At 39.9% G+C, this 22,061-nt stretch overlaps 1 protein-coding gene across 3 annotated transcripts in view; it reads left to right on the top strand.

Moving 5' to 3' along the window:
• FGF14 (fibroblast growth factor 14) overlaps positions 1-22,061 on the top strand; it is a 622,206-nt gene that overhangs the window by 477,127 nt on the left and 123,018 nt on the right. For 2 of the 3 annotated variants that reach the window (XM_004614047.2, XM_004614048.2), the window contains exons 2-3: positions 254-364; positions 5,817-5,920. In XM_004614047.2, coding sequence (XP_004614104.1) covers positions 254-364; positions 5,817-5,920 — 215 coding nt within the window. Of the gene's footprint in view, positions 1-252; positions 365-5,816; positions 5,921-22,061 lie in introns of all 3 variants that reach the window. The other variant, XM_055135066.1, reaches the window with a different exon arrangement.

Raw genomic sequence — 22,061 nt, 5'->3', positions numbered from 1 at the left:
CTTGAAATACACACACACTCACACACACACATGAGTTTTATAAAATGATCTATTTGGGCAGCTTACAAATGCATCTCACAGGGCATTTTCTTCACCTTTTATAGTCTACTTCAGGTTTAATACACTGGAGAACCTGGGAGATGCCAAATATAAGTTGTGACTTGTGTTAAATGTCCTTACTGCTGCAAAAGAAAGAAAAGAAACATTTCTTGTGGCACATGTGAGGCTGATGACAATTGTGTTTGCTTTTCAGATCCCCAGCTCAAGGGCATAGTGACCAGGTTATATTGCAGACAAGGCTACTACTTGCAAATGCACCCGGATGGAGCTCTCGATGGGACCAAGGATGACAGCACTAACTCGAGTAAGTGTCGGCCATAGGCCACCAGTGAACACAGTTCATTCAAGACACACGGCTTCCGTGACTTTTAAAAGGACATTTGCAATGATTTGGTTATGTTGGCTCATGAATACAAATGTCACAGACTTAAATGCCATTTAGAATTTGACTCAGACCACGTTTGTTATTAATACAGCAACCCAAGGATCCATCATTGGAGACCTTTACAATTTCCTATTTTCTAACAGCTGTAACATCCAGCTGAGTCTTCATCTCATTATCATTAGCTTCAAGTAAATGCCCTTGTGTGTTTGGTTCACATTGGTTACATGTTTACCTTGGGTGCACTAGTTTTTAAGCAGCTTTTGAGCTTTGTTCTAGTTATTGGAGAAATTTAAGAGCTAGAGATTTTAGTATCATCACAATAGCACAGCGGGTAGGGCATTTGCCTTGCACGTGGTTGACCCAGGTTCGATTCCTCTGTCCCTCTCGGAGAGCCCGGCAAGCTACCGAGAGTATCCCGCCCGCACAGCAGAGCCTGGCAAGCTATCCAATATGGTGCATTCAATATGCCAAAAAAAGTAACAACAAATCTCACAATGGGGATGTCACTGGTGCCCGCTCAAGCAAATTGATGAGCAACAGGATGACAGTGACAGTAACAGTGATAATTAATGGGAATAACAGGTGTTCAGTTTTTTTGCATTCAGGGAAATAGTAACACCTATCTTCATAAGAGAGCCTTGAGACCACGTACCAATATGGACACAGAGCCAAATGTTTGCTTTATAGAACTGGGTTGGTGATAAATTTAAACTAAAATAATAACACACCTTCCCGTGTATTGATGTCTCTCTTTAGTTCACTATTTCTTTATATATAACTTTTTGTGTTTTCATGCTGATGCTATTCTTATTCAATTGCTTATTTTCCTTTTCCATTTTTTGTTTTGTTTTGTTTCTTGGGGCTCCATCTTCCAATGCTCAAGGCCCAATCCCAGTTCTGTACTTGGAGGTCACTCCTTGTGGTGACCAAGGGAAAATGGGGTGTCCAGGACCAAAACCAGGCCTCCAGTATGCAAAGCATAAGCCGATGAGCTATCTCTCCTCCTCTTCTTTCCAACTCTGATTATATTGATTCCTTTTGATTCATCATATCAGCTTCAAAGTAGACATGCTTTCGACAGCTTCAGAGTTGTAAAGTAGTGGAACATAAAACCTGATTTTATTAGAAATATTTAATCATTGATCATGAGATACACCTTTTCACTGATTTATTATTTATTCTTCAGCTATAGAGCATCATTCAAAAAATGAAAGGGAATACATAAATAGATGCAACAAAAGTATAAACAATTTTTATTTTCATTATTAAAATGTTAGTAATAAAATTATAATGGCATATAACATTGATAAGAATATTGATTCTCAGAGAAGTTAATGGGTATTAAGTAGAATTTGGCAGTGCTATGTGAGATATGTCAATAATATTTGTTAAATATTTTGATTGAATACTGCTTCAATTTAAGGTTTTCTTTCCAATTTTTAATTTTGTTGATCTTAATTTTCTATAACTAGAAAATTTATTTCTAATATCTTACTTTTGAGTCCATTTTATTATTCTCTTGTACTTTAAATTTTTTTCCTTATTATGTTTGCTTACTGATTTATTTTATACCATTTCCTCTTTTGATTTTTGGAGCAAAGGTAAAGGAATTCAGAACCAGGGAAGTGAGGAGAAAAGCTTTTTTATTTATAAGATCAAGGTCAAACATTGTTTACTTAAGATTTTGCTCTGAGGTTGAACCACTTAAAGTCATTAGTTCATAACTAATGACTTAAAGTCATTAGTTCAATCTTCAACAACATGTTACTACTCTCTTACAGAAGAGCTTAATGGTCCCTGGGTGAAATACAACCATCTTCACACACTCTCCTCTAAGGAAACTGTTCTGTTTTGGATCACGTTCAGCAGTTTATTCATATCTGTAGCACTGTAGCACTGTCACCCCATTGTTCATTGATTTGCTCGAGTGGGCACCAGTAACGTCTCCATTGTGAGACTTGTTGTTACTGTTTTTGGCATATCAAATACGCCAAGGGGAGCTTGACAGGCTTTGCTGTGTGGGTGGGATACTCTTGATAGCTTGCTGGAGAGGGGTAGAGAAATCGAACGCGTGTCGGCCACAGACAAGACAAATGCCCTACCTGCTTGGCTTTCACTCCAGCCCTTATTCATAACAAATAATACAAAATGAATTTCAGTTCTGCTTTGGGGCAGGGGTTGGGGATTGGGATGGAAACATCCCAAAGATGGTGGTGGGAAGGTGTGATGGTGGTGGGATTGGAGTTTGAATGTTAAATATAATCAAATATTGTGACCTACTTTATAAAAATAAAAATTAAAAATTTGTAAAAGAAGGGGAAAAAAGAAAATTAATCTAATTCTAAGATTTTAAAAAAAACGGCTTATGGAATTTTTCTCCAATTTTTTTCCTTTTCTTTATACATTTTCTTTTTGGTGGCGGCAGGGGATACACCACTACTTTTGGTGCTCATGGGATACTCCTATATTTGTGCTCAGGTGTCATACTAGCAGTACTGAGACAGCATGCAGTGCCAGGGATTCAATGAAACCCCCATGCAAAGAATGTGCTCAGGGGGCTGGAGTGATAGTACAGCGGGTAGGGTATTTGCCTTGCACGCAGCCAACCCGGGTTTGATTCCCAGCAGCCCATATGTACCCTGAGCATCGCCAGGCGTAATTCCTCAGTTCATGAGCCAGGAGTGACCCCTGCGCATCGCCGGGTGTGAACCAAAAAGTGGAAAAAAAAAGATAGAAAAGAAGGTGATAAGCCTTTTAAACCATCTGTCTCGCCTTTCCCTGAGTTTTTCTTTGGTTCTCTGGTTGTGTATGTAACTAATTAGTTGAGATGTGTTAAGTTTAGACTGCCTTTGAAAGGCACATTGTCTCAGAACTGAATGAACAATACAGTATTTTCTAAGATATCAAATTGTAGATGTGGGTGTAATATGCACACATGTATGATTATGTTTGTCTGAGCAGTATTCATCATGCACTGGGAAGCTGAGATACCCAACAGTGCTCAGCTTTCTGCTCTCTAAATGTTTGGTCCCTTGTGAACCTGTCAGGAATGATTCCTGATAATAGAGCCAGGAGAAAGCCAGAAGCTCAGAGCTACTACATGTGTGTTATACAAACATAAGCTGGTGTGTGTGGGGGGGGCGGCTGGAAAGAAGTATCTGAAGGGTAGAATACTTACGGATTGATGGTACACATAGATATACAATTATAACCCAGCCCTACACCTCAAGCATTTGTACACAAGTCAGAAATTATAAATAATGGTGTCCATTCTTTCAAAATATAAAGGGAGAATATGTCAGGTGTTCTAGACATGAGTGAAAATAGCCAATGGCCTTCTCCCACATTAAGAGAATACTGAACTACAGTAGCACAAGGATCTCATAATACTCAGTCCCTCCTGATGCATGTTAGTATTAAATATTGGAAATAGACAAATATATTCTTCACTCTTCCAAAACACTAGTCCAAATACCGAGAATCTCAGGGAGTACAGTTCATGGAAGTTGCATTGTCAAATCTACCATTTACCCAGCCCTGAGTTCTTCCTGGAAATTGTTATACAAAGCCCTGGCCAGCCATTGTCATAGCCATTGTCATTTAGTGTAGCACTAGAACTTAAGATCTTGGGATCAGCAACATGCAATATTTCAGAGAGAGAGAGGGAACAACTTCCTCCACCTTAGAGAAAAGAAGTATGTGTACAAATTAATTAGAACACAAATTATCAAACCCATTTGAATTACTTACAGAATAGACGGATAGATCAAATAAAAATCCCACCCCACTTTTTAAAAATTCTTTCTGCATCATGGAATTAAAATGTAGACCTAGCCCTCTATCAATTATTGACACATCTGATGCATACAATAGCAATTCTGACCTAGCTCTGTTACTTCAAATGAGACTGAATCTAATGAGAACATGAAGTGGATTGCCTTGCTGTGGTGAACTAACTCCTTTAAATGTACCTTTAATAAAATCTACACAATATTCAAGCAAATATCACTAAGAACAATGCCTCACCACCACTGAACAATTACCACAGAACACTGACCTGAAAATGAATTAAAGATATATCAGTAATATATAAAAATAACTTATTGGGCCAGAGAGATAGTACAGTGGGTTGCCTTGCACATTGCTGATGCAAATTCAATCCACAGCACTGCATACAGTCTTCTGAGCACTGCTAGGGGTAATCCTTGAGCACAGAGACAGGAGTAAACCCTGAGCACTACCAGGTGTGGCCCCAAAGCTAAAATAAAATATTTTTAAAAATCAATGATTATACTGCTCTCTACACTCTGAAATGTACATAAAATAATTTTGTGATCGATCACTGTATCACTGTCACTGTCATCCTGTTCCTCATAGATTTGCTTGAGCGGGCACCAGTAACTTCTCCATTGTGAGACATGTTACTGTTTTTGGCATATTGAATACACCATGGGTAGCTTGCCAGGCTCTGCCGTGTGAGCGAGATACTCTCGTTAGCTTACAGGGCTTTCGAGAGGGACAGAGGAATCAAACCCGGGTTGGCCGCATGCAAGGCAAATGCCCAACCAGCTGTGCTATTGTGAAAATAAGGAAGAAACACAACCTGGAAACAAACATGGAGTTTCTATCTCAACATTGGGCAAGTTAAGTAACTTGCCCTCTTCTATTTTAGTTTTTGCTCCTGGTTTTATGAAATATTAATAAAGAAAATAGTCCCCAAATTTGTCTGCCATTCAGCTTAATTACTTCATTCTAAATTTAGCACATTGGCAGGTGTGCCCTGCTTTGTGGTGGCTGTGCCTGCCTAGCTCGCTGCTTCCACAGGAGTGATTCTGTTTGGGATATTTAGCTTCTAGCCTCCACCATGTCCCATGGTGGAGCACAGCAGCTACTCTTGCTGGTGGCAGAATCTACAGGCAAACTGGTATTCGGACATGCTGCTCTTTGAGAGTCCTCATGGCTGATTTCACTGCACAGTATGTGAAGTCAGAGCTCGAGGCATGAGCACCCCGTTGCATGGCCCTGCTTATTACCACCCCTCTCTCCACACAGCACTTCAAAAGGACCGATGAGCTCTGAGGAGCCAAGTCTGGGTCTCGAAGCAAAAACCCCTTAGTGATAAAGAGAAATAAAAGGAAATTAAATTAACTGGAACTTCTCAAGAGGTTGTACCAAAGATGGTGTTTATTGAATGAAAGGAGAGAGAGGGAGAGAGAATGAGAGCAAGGAAGAGAGTGAGACAGAGACAGAGAGTGAGACAAAAAGATGGGGAGAGAGGGGGGAGAGAGAGAGAGACAGAGAGAGAGAGAGAGAGAGAGAGAGTATGGTGCTTTCCTCTGCACTCACAACTGACTCTTATTTCTCTTTACAGCACTGTTCAACCTCATACCGGTGGGACTTCGTGTTGTTGCCATCCAGGGCGTGAAGACAGGGTTGTATATAGCCATGAATGGAGAAGGTTACCTCTACCCATCAGTAAGTCACACGGTACCAACATAAATAAAATATTTACATTGGTACCCAATGTTTGTTAAGTGACCATGGCAGAGAAGCCAGAGTGAAGAAGGTCTCTGGCTCTCTAGTCACTGATCTTTTATGAAGGAAACTCTTGTTCATTATTCATCAGAATGTCATAATATTACTAGGTTCTACAAAAGAGAAATAATACATCTTGGAACTATGTATTTGCTAAATATAATTTGTCTTGTATTTGGGGCTATATACAGTTGTACCAAGTCATTACTCCTAGCTCTGTGCTCAGGGAGAACTCCTGGCAGGGCTCCAGGGACTATATGGGATGCTGGAGATTGAACCCAGGTTGTCCACATTGATTGATTGAACCCAGGGTTGGCAAGTGCCCTAACGTTGCACTATCTCTTTGGCCTCCAGTTGCTCTATTTTTAAGTGACCAGTTCACAGAAAAATAAGAAATTTTGAAGGAGCTGATGTTAGTATTATTACTTAATTTCAATTCGCAAATGTACTTCTTTTAGAGATCATTTTTGTTAAAAAAAGATGTGTTATTAAAAAATATTCTTTAAATAAAGACAATTTTTTATTAAAAAATTCTGGATACTAAGATAGCTGAAGTAAATTCAAATAACTTAATTGTATAAATATTCTGTAGAGAAAATTCTTGACTTTAATTTAAATCTAAGTAAATCTCTATAGCTTATGTTAAGTCATATTAGAACATAGTTTATGTTGCTATGTTACAACAGTCTTCTAGTTATGTAGCCTTTTTAGAACTTCTACTGAATATAAATAATTCACAGTCACATGTGTGGTAGAAATCTATGATGATATATTAGATTTGAATTATGGCATAGTTTCAGGCGAATGAGACTTACACAAAAGTAGCTCTCGCCTTTAACCCTGGAGCAAATATGAATGACTGAAGTCGTTTCCTCAAAGGAAAACTCTCTCATTTGGGTTGGAGTATGGCCTTCATTGTAGTTCTTTCAAGCTTTGGATTGTTAATTATTATTAATTTTAAGAACTGCATCTAAGCTTGCACACAGCACACTCCCCTCCAAACAACCAACTATAAAGCAGAAGCTGAAGCATTTGGGGCTTCCCACGGGTTGTGCTGAGTTTCTTTAGCAAATCTGGAAAATCCTGTTGGAAGGAAATTACAGGTGAACTGTGGATTCCCTTTGGGGAGCCTAATCATGCAGGCCTTGTGATTTTGGAAGCTTCAGCTGAGTTCCCCGAAGGCTGTTCTTCATACAGATGTGGATCCTGGATGATGCAAATGATGCTCTATTACACACGATGCATATGCAGCTAGTACGAGCCCCACAGGTCAGCTTCCCTGCCGGCCCCTCAGGCACAATCCTGTCAGGAAGAGATGATTTTCTAGAGATGCCTTAATTCTGATTCAAGTTAGTTAGATTGATTTGATGTTTCTTCTGTTGCTTTTGTTTCTTTCTATTCCCCCAAGTCATCTCGGGGATGTCTGAAAATTATTACTAGAAGCCTACAGCCTGCAATTTTGTTTTTGAGTTTATCTTGTTGCTGTCCTCGGGTGGATGAGTGGATGTCGGGAGGAAGAGAAGTCATTATCTTGTTTGCCACAGAGGGACATGCTTTTTAATTTTTCGATGAGAAGATCACGATGTGTGCTTTAATATATTGTTTTCTTGAAATTAATTTTCATGAACTTAACTTTTAAGTTGAGACGTGATATGAAACATTTTTTCCCATTTTTTCTTTTATCATGCTTTAGCTAACAGGGCTATCATCGTGTTGAAGTTTTTGGTGTTGATGTGCAAACTTGAGTATGTGTCTTACTCTCCAGTGTAAAGACTGGGTTTGGGGATAACATCTAACCAGTACGGCATGGCAGGAATAAGAGAAGCAGCCAGGAAAGGCCTGAGACATCTTTGGTAGCTTAAGCGTTTCCATCCCTTCAGAAAGTCAGGTCCCAGAGACAGGACAGGGCCCAGCACCTGTGCCAAAGAGGACGTGAGTCTTACCAGAGGCCAGTGTTAACACTCATGCCCTCTCCAGGCACAAGGCTGCAAGGCCACCCTTTTGTGCATTGATTATCTGAGTTACAGATCTGTTTTCTCCTCTTCCCATCTTTTTTTAATAACCTTCCTTCAGACCTGGTAAAAGGCGTGCCAACCAGCGTGTCCCTTAAGGCCACTCTACTTAGAATTGCTCTCTGCCCAGTGCCGAGCTACCCTGTAGGAAAGGCACATGAGAATGAAGTGAATTCTCAGTCTCCCCCGATGCTCCGTAGTAAAGTGGTCTGTTTATTTCAATGTCATGAAGCATAGACTTCCAATGCTCCTAATTTTAAGGGCTAGGCTGAAGCTATAGGACTCAGGGGTATGTGTTTTGCTTGTGCTGGTCCCTGGTTTGTTCACTGGAACTGCATTGCCCCTGAGACCCCTTCAGGAACAGTCCTGACAGTGCCTGGTTTCTGCAGGACTACAGAGCACGGTACCCTTGGACCTTAGCTTTGAACCGACCAGTTTGATTTGCCGAATCATCCCTGGGAATGGTCCTGGTCCCCCTGAGCATTTCTTGGGAGCATGTTTACCTCTGAAAATATTTTTTAAAAAAAGAAATGCTTTTTTTTCCCACATTCAGTTCTTTATAGCGTGGTATAACAATTATTACACCATATAATAATAGCTCTACTTACAGAGGAATAATGATGGTTTTATTTATTTGGTATATTCTGTCTGGCACTATTCTATTAGCCTTAGCTCATTTAATTCTCACAGCAATCTTATTAAGTAAATGCCATTAAAATGAGCAGACTGATGTACAGAGTGTTTAAGAATCTGTGCAAAATCACCCAGGTAGTAAATAGAAAAGACAGGACTTGAGCATTATTAGTCTGACTCGATAATGTGCATTTTTTTTAACTTCTCAGTATGCTGCATCCATGTGCCAGACATTGTTCATAATATGGTCTGGCGCCTGTTCTAACAAGAAGTTAGATACACATGATGATGTAATGAAAACCGTAAAAAGAATTATCACCAAGGGGAAAAAACTTCATTTGGGGGAAATCATTAAGAAGTATAGTTCGAAAGATGTTTTCTTTGTTGATTATGGAAGAAAATTAAAGATAAATGCTGGGGCTAATTGAAGTATCAAAACCAAAAATGTTTACCTGAGATTAAAATTGTACAAAATTGGGGACATCGATAGTACAGCAGATAGAGAATTTTTCCTTGGTGTGTATCTGAGCCTGATTTTATCCTGGTATCCTGTACATACCCAGGAACACCATCAGAAGTGCTTCCTGAGTGCAGATCTGCTAGGAGTAATCCTTGAGCATTGCTTGGTGTGGCCCAACCCCTCCCCGGATTTGTAAAATTATATTTGTGTGGGAAATATTAGATATTCCATAGTAGAAGTTTAAATTCTTGAAGTTTATTATACACGTCATAGAATTTTCCCATTTTAAAAGCCAGAACAATCTTAATTATTCCTAGCAAGGAATTTTTAATGAAGTTGAATAGAATCTTTTAAAATCTTTATTTTTTTCTTCAACATTTTATTTTATTGAAGCACCGTGAATCACAGTTCTTTATACTTGGGCTTTTGCCATATAAAAAGCACTCATCCCGCCACAGTGTCAACTTCCCCCCACCTGTGTTCCCAGGGTCTCTCTCCTACTGCCCCCCTATCACAGCCATCTTGCCAGGCACCTTTTATTTTTTTTATTTTTTTTAATAATAAATTTATTTATTTTTAATTAATGAATCACCATGAGGGTACAGTTACGGATTTATACACATCTGTGCTTATGCTTCCCCCATACATAGTTCGGGAACCCATCCCTTCACCAGTGCCCATACTCCACCACCAGTAAACCCAGCATCCCTCCCAACCTCCCCAATCCCATCTCCCCCCACCCCACCCTGTCACTGTGGCAGGGCATTCCCTTCTGTTCTCTCCCTCTAATTAGCTGTTGTGGTTTGCAATAAAGGTGTTGAGTGGCCACTGTGCTCAGTCTCTAGCCCTCATTCAGCCCGCAACTCCCTTCTCCCACATGGCCTTCGACTACATTATAGTTGGTGATCCCTTCTCTGAGTTGCCCTTTCCCCAGAATGTGAGGCCAGCCTCCAAGTCATGGAGTCAACCTCCTGGTAGTTGTTTCTACAATTCTTGGGTGTTAGTCTCCCACTCTGTTATTCTATATGTCATAGATGAGTGCAATCTTTCTATGTCTGTCTCTCTCTTTCTGACTCATTTCACTTAGCATGAAACTTTTCATGCCGATCCACTTAAATAAAAAATTTGTGACCTCCTTTTTTCTAATAGCTGCATAGTATTCCATTGTATAGATGTACCAAAGTTTCCTCAACCAGTCATCCGTTTTAGGGCATTCGGGTTTTTTCCAGATTCTGGCTATTGTAAACAGTGCTGCGATGAACATACATGTGCAGATGCCATTTCGATTATACTTTTTTGCCTCTCTGGGATATATTCCCAGCAGTGGTATTGCTGGGTCAAATGGGAGCTCAATTTCTAATTTTTTGAGAATCGTCCATATTGTTTTCCAGAAGGGCTGAACCAGTCGGCATTCCCACCAGCAGTGTAGAAGGGTCCCTTTCTCGCCACATCCTCTCCAACAGCGGTTGCTTTTGTTCTTTTGGATGTGCGCTAGTCTCTGTTGTGTGAGGTGGTATCTTGTGGTTGTTTTGATCTGCATCTCTCTGATGATTAGTGATGTAGAGCACTTTTTCATGTGCTTTTTGGCCATTCGTATTTCTTCTTTGGTAAAGTTTCTGTTCATTTCTTCGCCCCATTTTTTGATGGGGTTGGATGTTTTCTTCTTGTAGAGTTCAACCAGTGCTTTATATACCATTGATATCAACCCCTTATCTGATGGGTATTGTGTAAATATCCTTTCCCATTTTGTGGATAGTCTTTGGATCCTGGTCACTGTATCTTTTGCGGTGCAGAAGCTTTTTAGTTTAATGTAGTCCCATTTGTTGATCTCTGTTTTTACTAGATTGCTTAGTTCTGTGTCACCTTTGAAGATACCTTTATCTTCAATATCGTGGAGGGTTTTGCCGACCTTGTCTTCAATGTACCTTATGGTTTGTGGTCTAATGTTGAGGTCTTTAATCCATTTTGATCTGACTTTTGTGCATGGTGTCAGGTCAAGGTCTACGTCCATTTTTTTGCATGTGGTTGTCCAGTTGTGCCAGCACCATTTGTTAAAGAGGCTTTCCTTGCTCCACTTCACATCTCTTGCTCCCTTATCAAAGATTAGATGATCATACATTTGGGGTTGTGTGTAAGGGTATTCCACCCTGTTCCATTGGTCTATGGCTCTGCCTTTGTTCCAGTACCATGCTGTTTTAATTGTTACTGCTTTGTAGTAAAGATTGAGGTTGGGGAGGGTGATGCCTCCCATCGTCTTTTTCCCAAGAATTGTTTTAGCTATCCTTGGACGTTTGTTGTTCCATATGAATTTTAAGATTGCTTGATCCATTTCTTTGAAGAATGTCATGGGTATACTTATAGGGATCGCGTTGAATCTGTATAATACTTTGGGGAGTATTGCCATTTTGACAACATTGATTCTCCCTATCCACGAGCAGGGTATATGTTTCCATTTCCTCATGTCCTCTTTGATTTCATGGAGTAGCGTTTTGTACTTTTCTTTGTAGAGGTCTTTTACTTCCTTGGTTAAGCTGATTCTGAGGTACTTGATTTTCTGGGGCACGATTGTGAATGGGATTGCTTTTTTTATGTCCCTTTCCTCTGCCTCATTGTTTGCATATATGAAGGCCATGGATTTTGGGGTATTGATTTTGTAGCCTGCAACTTTACTGTATAAGTCTATTGTTTCTAAGAGTTTCTTAGTAGAGGTTTTAGGCTTCTCTAGATATAGTATCATATCATCTGCAAATAGTGAGAGTTTGATTTCTTCCTTTCCTATCTGGATGCCCTTAATCTCTTTTTCTTGTCTAATAGCTATCACAAGTACTTCCAGTACTATATTGAAGAGGAGTGGTGAGAGTGGGCATCCTTGTCTTGTGCCCGATCTCAGAGGAAAGGCCCTTAGTTTTTCCCCGTTGAGGATAATGCTTGCCGTAGGCTTGTGATAGATGGCTTCGACTATCTTGAGGAAAGTTCCTCCAAACCCCATTTTGTCGAGGGTTTTCATCATGAAAGGATGTTGGATCTTGTCAAATGCTTTCTCTGCATCTATTGATATGATCATATGGTTTTTATCTTTGCTTTTATTGATTTGGTGGATTATGTTGATTGATTTCCGAATGTTAAACCATCCTTGCATCCCCGGGATGAATCCCACTTGGTCGTGATGTATGATCTTTTTGATGAGTTGTTGGATCCTATTTGCCAGTATTTTGTTGAGGATCTTCGCATCGGTGTTCATCAGGGATATTGGTCTGTAATTTTCTTTCTTAGTGGTGTATTTGTTTGCTTTTGGTATTAGGGAGATGTGTGCTTCATAGAAACTGTTTGGGAGATTTCCTGTTTTTTCAATTTCCTGGAAAAGTTTGAGGAAAACAGGCAGCAGGTCTTCTTTAAATGTTTGGAAGAATTCGCCAGTGAAACCATCTGGGCCTGGCTTTTGCTTTTGGGGAGGTTTTTGATCACAGTTTCAATTTCCTTAACATTGATGGGTCTATTCAAGTATTCCAAGTCTTCTTTGTTCAGTCTTGGGAGATTGTAGGAATCGAGGAATCCATCCATTTCTTTTAGGTTCTCCTGTTTTGTGGCATATAGACTTTCGAAGTAGTCTCTAATGATCTTTTGAATCTCACTGGTTTCTGTTATGATGTCCCCCTTTTTATTTCTGATTCGATTTATTAGGGTTCTTTCTCTTTCTTTCTTTGTGAGTCTTGCTAGCGGTTTATCAATCTTGTTTATTTTCTCGAAGAACCAGCTCTTTGTTTCATTGATCTTTCGGATTGTCTTTTTGGTTTCCATGTCATTAATTTCTGCTCTAATTTTTATTATTTCTTTCCTTCGATCTGGTTTGGGTTCCTTTTTCTGGTCCTTTTCTAAGGTCTTGAGTTGTGAAGTCAGGCTGTCTATGTGGGCCCTTTCTTCCTTCCTGAGGAATGCTTGGAGAGCTATAAATTTTCCCCTTAACACGGCTTTAGCTGCGTCCCATAGGTTTTGGCAGCTCGTGTCTTCATTCTCATTTGTTTCTAAGTATTTTTTGATTTCTTCCTTGATTTCCTTCCTGACCCACTCATTGTTCAACATTGAATTGTTTAATTTCCAAGTGTTTGACTTGATTCTCTGTGTCAGTGAGTGGTTAGCTTCTATCTTCAGTGCATCGTGGTCTGAAAAGATGGTTGATACAATTTCTATTTTTCCGATTCTATTGAGGTATGTTCTGGGGCCCAGTACATGGTCTATTTTAGAAAATGTTCCGTGTGCACTGGAAAAGAATGTGTATTCTTTCTTTTGGGGGTGTAAGGCCCTGTATAGGTCTATTAGGCCTCTCTCTTCAATTTCTTCTTTCAGAGTCAGTGTTTCCTTGTTGAGTTTTGTTCTTGTCGATCTATCTAGAGGCGATAAGGCCATATTGAAGTCTCCGACTACTATTGTGCTGTTAGTGATGTCCTCTTTGAAGTCTGCTAGGAGTTGTTTTAAATATTTAGCTGGTCGCTCATTAGGTGCATATATGTTTAAGAGTGTGATTTCTTCCTGTTGTACATATCCCTTGATAAACAGAAAATGACCTTTGCTGTCCCTTTTAATCTTTTTCAACCTGAAATCTATGTTGTCGGATATTAGGATGGCCACTCCAGCTTTTTAAAGGGGGTTGTTTGCTTGCAGAATTGTTTTCCATCCTTTGACTTTGAGTCTATGTTTACTCTGTTTGTTCAGGTGTGTTTCTTGCAGGCAGCAGAATGATGGGTTTAATTTCTGGATCCATTTTGCCACTCTGTGTCTCTTTATGGGTGCATTTAGGCCATTGACATTGAGAGAGATTATTGTGATAGGATTTTGTGTCATATTTCTGTGGTATTTGTTGTTTTTATGTGGCTCCAGCCAGGCACCTTTTAAATTCGGTTATTAAAGTTTTGGCCTTCCTCGTGATTTCAGTGTTGTTGACTTAGTGGAAAGTTTAGTAGAATTTTTCAAAAGAAAAAGTTCCAGTAAAGCTCAGATTTAAAGAACAAAAGTTAGTAAGAACACATCCAAAAGAACAAAAACAACCACTGTTGGCGTGGATGTGGGGAGAAAAGGCCCCTCCTACACCGTTGGTGGGAATGCTGACTGGTTCAGTCCTTTTGGAAATCAGTATGGACGCTTCCCAAAAAATTAGAACTTGTGCTCCAAATTGACCCAGCAATACCACTTCTGGGAATATATCCCGGAGATGCAAAAAAGTATAGTTGAAATGACATCTGCACTCGTACGTTCATTGCAACCCTGTTTATAGTAGCCAGAATCTGGAAAAAATCCTAGTGCCCAAGAACAGATGACTGATTAAAGAAACTTTGGTTCATCTACACAATGAAATATTATGCAGCTGTTAGAAAAGATGAAGTCATGACCTTTGTATATAAGTGGATCAACATGGAAAGTATCATGCTAAGTGAAATTAGTCAAAAAGAGAGACAGACATAGAAAGATTACACTCATCTGTGGAATATAAAGTAACAGAATGGGAGACTGGCACCAAGAATAGTAGAGATAAGTACCAAGGGGTTTGCTCCACGGCTTGGAAGCTGGCCTCACATGCTGGAGGAGAAGGCAGCTCAGATAGAGAAGGGAACACCAGGTAAAATATGGTTGGAGGACCCGCTTGGGATGGGAGATGCATGCTGAAAGTAGACTAGATCAAACATGATGTCCACTCCATACCTCTGTTGCAAATCACAACACCCAAAAGGAGAGAGATAACAAAAGGGAATGCCCTGCCACAGAGGCAGGGTGGGGTGAGGGGGTGGGGCGGGGGGGTGGGAGGGATATGGGGATCCTCGGGGGTAGAGAATGGGCACCTGTGGAGGGATGGGCACTCGAGCATTTTATGACTGAAACAGAAGCACGAAAGTCTGTAAGTCTGTAACTGTACCTCACGGTGATTCACTAAAAAGAAAAAAATTAAAAAATAAAATTTAGAAAGAATCTAAGTAGGAAGTGAAGGACTTAATTTTAAGCTTATGTACGCATTACAGATATCAACCTCATGTTTGCAGTGTGTAGTGTCTTACCCGGGACCAAGTATATTGATGGTCTATAGACGTGGAAACAGGCAATAAAATACTACTATGGTCAAAGTGAAGTCTGTTAAATGAAATTTGTGATTTTCCTCAGAGTGCATTTTGCCTGGCTTGCATTTTAGCACACAACTCTCACAATCTCTTGGAATCCACATAAAGATGCTTCACATGTCAGTTAATTTCACCTTGGGAGGAAAAGAAAAGATTTGTCTTGATTGAGAAGTAAATAGTAACATTTCAGATACTAAAGAAGCTGGTTCCCTGTAGATCCTGTGTTCAGAAGGACAACATTTATTTCTTTTGTGGCCACAATGATTATATATAACATGTTACTTAAAGATATTCCTCAAGAGCTTCTTTCCTGTCAGGCAGTTTTCTCAAAAGTGGAAGGTTAAAGGCTGGTAGCAGAACACAAAATCAACAAGGAAACACTTTGTTTAAAGGATTAATTTGAAATCGTGCTTAGGACACAATCATTCTGGGCAGGTTTTTTAAAAAAAATATTGAATCACTGTGAGGTAGACCCTTACAAAGCTGTTCATGATTGGGTTTCAGTCACACATTGTTCCAGCATCCATCCCTCCACCAGTGCACATTTCCCAGCACCAGTGTCCCTGGGTTTCCTTCCATCACCCCGAGTCACCCCACCCCCAGGCTGCCTCTATGGTAGGGGCTTTTCTTCTCTCTCTGTATCTGTCTCTCTCTTTTTCTGTCTCTCCTTTTGGGCATTGTGGCTTGCAATATTGACACTGAAAGGTTATCAAGAATATCCCTCTACCCCTTTTTAACACTCAGATCATTTGGGCAACTTTAATGTACTCCAAGAGTCGTCAGATGTTCTTTTATTTCTTTCTCTTCAAGCAACCCCAATCTTAGTGATTCTAAGAAAGGTTTGAATGTAAATGCTGAAGACTGAAGAAAAAAAGAACATTGATCATTGACGTCGGGATGCATTTCAGATTTTAAAGGAAAGGGAGGGAAATGGGATGACACCTGGCTGACACATGGGGAGTGACTTGGCCTGGATCTGATGGCTGGTGCTTCCTCCTCATTTCTCAGACCCCCTGACTCTCAGCCTTAAATGAAATTAACTGGTGAAGGTTAAGATGATGGGTTTCATTTCATTGATTTTCCCAAATGAACAACTTAGAAAATGGACATTAAATGTATTCACCATTGCCATCCTACTACATGTGGGCATTTATATGGGTGTTTCTTTCTGAGCCATGCTGCCAATCTTTCTATTCTCCAGAGTCAGGACCCAGGGAGATAGTGCATCCTGGCAGTGTCCATCCTGCCCAGCTCAGGACAGGGCCAGGCCTGAGCCTGTCCACCAGCTGGGAGGGCTGACTTGGGTGACCACCCAGAGCAGGTTTCCGGAGCCAACAAATCTGCATTGCTTTGAATAGGAATGTACTTCCAGTTGTAAAAAATGCTACTGAAATAAACAAGTTCCTTAGGAATTAAAAAAATAAAAGTCCCAACCCTCAATTTCTCCCATATCAATCTCATTTTCGTTTTAGTGGAGCCTTGTCGGGGAACAGCTTTTCCCCAACGTGCCCAGACATGTTGCGCACCGGGTCCAGGCAGGCTGGGGTGAAGGATGACGGGTTCCCGGAGAAGCCACTCTGGGGGACAGCTGATGGCCCCTCACTCTATTGCCAAATACACACAGATCTTATAGGGGGTCTCGGCTTCAGAGGATGGTCCGATCACATAAAGTTGAGCATTACTGACCTACCACCTTTCCAACTCCGCTCTGCCCTGACCCAATCTCATTTGGGGCTAGATGCTGCAGTTAGGAGACAATTCTTGGGGGTGGGTGGATGGGTGGGACCCAAGGTCGGATACCTGGTGCTTGTCAAATGCAGCCAGGCCCTCCCTGCTGGGTCACCATGCAGGGACAGGTCTTATCTGCTATGCAGGGACAGATCAATCTTCTCTGGTGGCTGTTGCTGTGCTCCACAGAGCCGTCACACATGAGCCCCATTTCTGCACTAGAGCTGAATCCCCTTCTCTACATGGCCAGGATTCTCTCACAGGGAGCCGTCTGGGTAGCTCTCTCTCAGCTAGACCCAAGTCCGAAACTTTTATCTAACAAGAAGCAAATTCTTAGGTCTGAAAATAAAAGCGTATGCAAGAAATATGTGGAAGAACATCTTCAAAATATATTTTGTCACATTGTGCCTTCCATCCAACTTAAATGGTAAAAATATTTTTATATACAAAAGGCCATCCCCCCCAAGATATATGAGATACACTAAGCTTAATACATGGCAAAGTCTCTGAAATTTGTTTGCATATGCAGGAGGTCTCATAACTGAAATTTCTGTATATTATCTGCCCAACTTAATTTGGTAGGTTTTCTTCTAATTATATTATTTATCTGTAACTGGCTGTGATCAATTAATCGTAAACACCACTGCATAGCAGGTAAGGCATTTGCCTTGCACACAGCCTACCCAGGTTCGATTCCTCCATCCCTCTAGTAGAGTCCGGCAAGCTACCGAGAGTATCCCGCACCGCAGAGCCTGGCAAGCTACCCGTGGGGTATTAGATATGCCAAAAACAGTAACAACAAGTCTCACAATGGAGATGTTACTGGTGCCCGTTCGAGCAAATTGATGAGCAACAGGATGACAGTGATACAGTGATACAGTGATATTATTTATAGAGTTTGCTTGTAGTAGATTTTGTAGTAGAAGTTGCTTGAAAGTTTTCAGTTAGGGTCACAAAAACATGTGAACCTTAAGTTCATGATGATCAATGAAGAAGAAGTGAATGTTAAAACAAAACTGGCCCTTTTTGACTACCACATGTGACTCCCAAAGAGTGAGCAAAGAATAAATTCAGTATTTTTCTAATTTTCCCAAGGCAGCCCAAGTAATTTGTATCCCTTTTCTTTGCTGGTAATTAATTAGAAAAATAATTCATAAATTATGAATACATGAATAAAATGCTCTTTTCCCCACACAAATGACGTGTTTTAAACAACCAAATTGACTGTTGACCTTTTATTGATTTATGCTAAAGCTTGGCAAAATCATTTCCATTGATTATCACTTTTGTTTCCTTCTTATACTGGTTTGCATCTACTAAAATTTTAAGCTAGAATACTATTGAAAAGATGATCACATTTGACCACAGTTCCCTTCTAATACCACTTTGTTGACCTCTGACCACTGCATCTGGAGTCTAGACAATACGGTAAAAGATACAAACTCAGCCCCTGGCCGCACAAATCTTGTTTCTAGAGATGTGAGTTGCATGTGTAGTGCATTTTGTTTTGTTTTTTATTTTATTTTTAGTACCAGGGGTATTCAGGGCTTACGCTTGCCTCTATAATCTCAGGAGTCACTCCTGGTGATGCTCAGGGAACAATACGGGGTGCCTGGGATTGAACCTGAGTCTGCCACGTGCTAGGCAAGTACCTCGCCACCATACTGTGACTTCAGCCCCTTGTGCAGTGCAATGATTTTGAACAATGCACATCTGTTGCTTGTATTATATGCATGTACACTGTGTAGAGTTTTATGCTATGCATAAAACTTTAGAATTTTACTGAATATTTATTCAGTATAAAACTTTTATGCTATGCATAAAACTTTAGAATTTTACTGAATATTTATTCAGTAAAATATTTAGAATTTTACTGAATATTGGTTGTTTATCTTAAGATAATGTGTAAAGTTTGTTTCACAGGATGGTGCATAATGCACTTCTGAGTAAGAACATAGTGGATCTCTCGAGTTTTATTTAGAGTTCAATATTAGTTTTAAGATCTTAAGATACTTGATGGAGAGAGATGAGTCACTTTTTATGGCACACTGTGGCCAAAGACATGATAATTGGTTGCTATTTGTTGTCCCAGTGGAAGTAGAGGCTGAATGGGAACAAGGTATTTTTCGGTGCAGCTTTGAAATTGCTACATGTCAGACAAGGCTGAGATGTTTTTTTGGTCATTAATCCAGATCCAAGACTTTACTTAATAGGAAATAGAGTTATATTGGAAAACAGGAAATATTATTTTGCTTTATTTTTAGGCTGGTACAACCAGTACAGAGAAGTAATAACCTTTCAAATACTGAACATTGTTTTCAGCCACGAGAGAAGTGGCATTTCTTGATGTTATGTAATAAATGAATGGTGAGTGTATGATGGCTGAACATTGCTCCTCAGTGATGACCTATTAACAGAACTTCCTGAACGAACTCATCCCTCTCTTCCTGTGCACCTCTTATGCCATTGTTTCTGGTGTCTGAACGCTAGACTCCGTGCAGAAAAGATCCTTGAAGATAGAAAGGGTTTTCTATGGTAATACTTCTGTTCTAGTTGTTCATTTCTTGGTCAGGACTTCAGTCTCCATTTTGGAGAAATATTTATTGTAGCTAATAATGAGTAAAAGCATAGTAATATACTGCCTCCAGAACTACAGCTTCCAGGTGGGGAAGACGGGCACAAGTCTAGGACCACATCTTTTTGTGCAGGAGGTCTGGTTTGGTCCCCAGCAAAACATGGTCCCTGGAGTAGGCCCTAAGCATCACCAGGTGTGGTCTAAAAACTAGGGGGGGAAAGGTGTTAAATATTCATTGTGGCATGCAACAGTTTTTATTAGAAGACGTGTTAAATGAGCACTATGCAAAGATGAAAATTTATCTGCAAGAATATACTCTGCCAAGACTTGTTACTCATTCTGTCTTTGCGATGGTGTTAAATGGTAAAGTGAGGGTACAATTATCCCAGTCTGAAAAAATTGTACTTTTTAACCAGATAATGATTTAAATATTGCCAGTTTCTTTATATACCAAATTATAAAATTTTATTATTACAATTAATTTTAAATTAAATATTAATTTAGTTATAAAAATTATCCATAAATCAATTTATTATTAGAAACAACGGAAAATTATTTGTATTAAGCATTTGGTGTTTAGACAAATCTCCCATGTAATAGCAGTCTGCCTAACTCCAACATCATGTTTATTTGAATTACATTCTTCATTTCTAGCATTATTAGTAGCAGAAAAACCAACTTTTAAACTAGTGTAAAGTTCTCTAGACAGCTTTTTTTACTTATATATGAGATTAGAGGCATTTTATTAATATCCAAGGAAAAATGAACTCTAATGTGAAATATCATGTTAGAATAAAGGAGGAAATTATTAGGAAATGGTTCCACAGATGCCATAAAAGGGTTAGTTACTTTCTTAATGCAGTTTTAGTTTTTGCAAGACTGTTTTATAGACTTAGCCAAATCAAATGAATACTCGGGAGAAATAGCAGTGAGTGTTTATTTAATTTAAAGCTGCATTACATGAGAGGGCTCACACATTGGAGTGGGCAGACACAGTGCCTTGGGCAGCCGCTTCTTAGTGTCTATCTTAAAAAAATAGAATAATGCCTTACAGGCATTTTAATGCGTTCAAAGTTATTATAAATTTGACTCATAATCCATGCAATAATTATAACAGAAAATAAATAAGGTAAAGGAACCACGGAGCCAATACATAATTGTCTGATAGCAGAAGGTGTTGGAATATTCAGGTTCTTTGAGCCACAACATCTAGGTTTGATTTTATTTTATTCCTCATGGTCAGTTGAAATTCTCAGACTCATGAGAATACTCTAGCCATCAGGAACAAAATATCATGCTACTTAAAGTGTTTAATGAGTAATAACTTTATTAGACAAATACGACTGGAGAAAACTGTGAAATGTGGCACAATGTAGCACTTAATTCCAATTATCTGATATTTCAATCATGTTCTTAACAAGAGATATGCCCCAGGGTCTACTGAAACACTGCATATCTAGCAAATTGCTCTGTCCTCATTGATCCCAAAGAAGCATGGAAAAATGTCTTTAACCACTCTGTTCAATACCTAATTGCATTTTCTGCTGATATGAGTGTTCTACCTAGAAGTATTTGGTGTCTTGAAATAATTACTATGCCATGAATAAAAAGTAGTAGACCATATGTTATTGGTTACTTGAGGTGACTGGGGAGGGATGGATCACTTGCAGTGCTCAGTGCTTACTTCTGACTCTGTGCTCAAGAATCATTCCTGGAAGTGCTCGGGAGACCATATGTAGTACTCAGGATGGTTCTGGGGTCAGTCATCTGAAAAGCACATGTTTTAACATGTGAGAGCACCTTATGTGTAAGATAGTGATGGAGAAGCTATGAAGGTAATGAAACATAAGGCTCAAGTTCTGGGAATGACGGAAACACAAATCTGCGTGAATTTTGATGAATTAGTGAATTATTCTTGCTAATGGCTTCACGGCCCCGCGATATCTTGTAGTCTACCTCTCCCTCTGGGAGAAACTGGCAAGCTTCTGAGAGTTTCCTGTCCACATGGGACAGCCTTGCAAGCTTCCCATGGTGTATTCATATGCTAAAGCCAGAAACAAGCTGGATCTCACTCTGCTGACCCTGAAAGAGCCTCCAGTGCCACATCTTTGGGAGGGCCAAGTCAAGAGAGACTTCTAAGATCTCAGGGAAAGGACGAATGGAGAGGTTCCTGAGCCCGCTCGAGAAATCGAAGATTAACGGGATTTCGTGATCATGATCATGATTCTTGCTAATTGTATTACCTAGTAGTTTGTTGGGCTGGAGCGATAGCACAGCGGTTGGGTGTTCGCCTTTCACATGGCCGACCCGTGTTCAATTCCTCCGCCCCTCTCGGAGAGCCCGGCAAGCTACTGAGAGTATGGAGCCCGTGAGGCAGAGCCTGGCAAGCTACCCTTGCGTATTGGATATGCCAAAAACAGTAACAATAAGTCTCTCAATGAGAGACATTACTGGTGCCTGCTCAAACAAATCGATGAGCAACGTGATGACAGTGACAGTGAGTTTGTTAAAGATAAATCTATGCCAGAATGGGGGAACTACAAAATACATTACTATGTTACCACTGGGG

Source organism: Sorex araneus, chromosome 1, assembly GCF_027595985.1.
Source record: "Sorex araneus isolate mSorAra2 chromosome 1, mSorAra2.pri, whole genome shotgun sequence".
In the NCBI taxonomy this organism is placed as follows: Eukaryota; Metazoa; Chordata; class Mammalia; order Eulipotyphla; family Soricidae; genus Sorex; species Sorex araneus.
The sequence above is the reverse complement of the archived record's forward strand: the minus strand, read 5'-3'. Positions and strand labels throughout refer to the sequence as shown.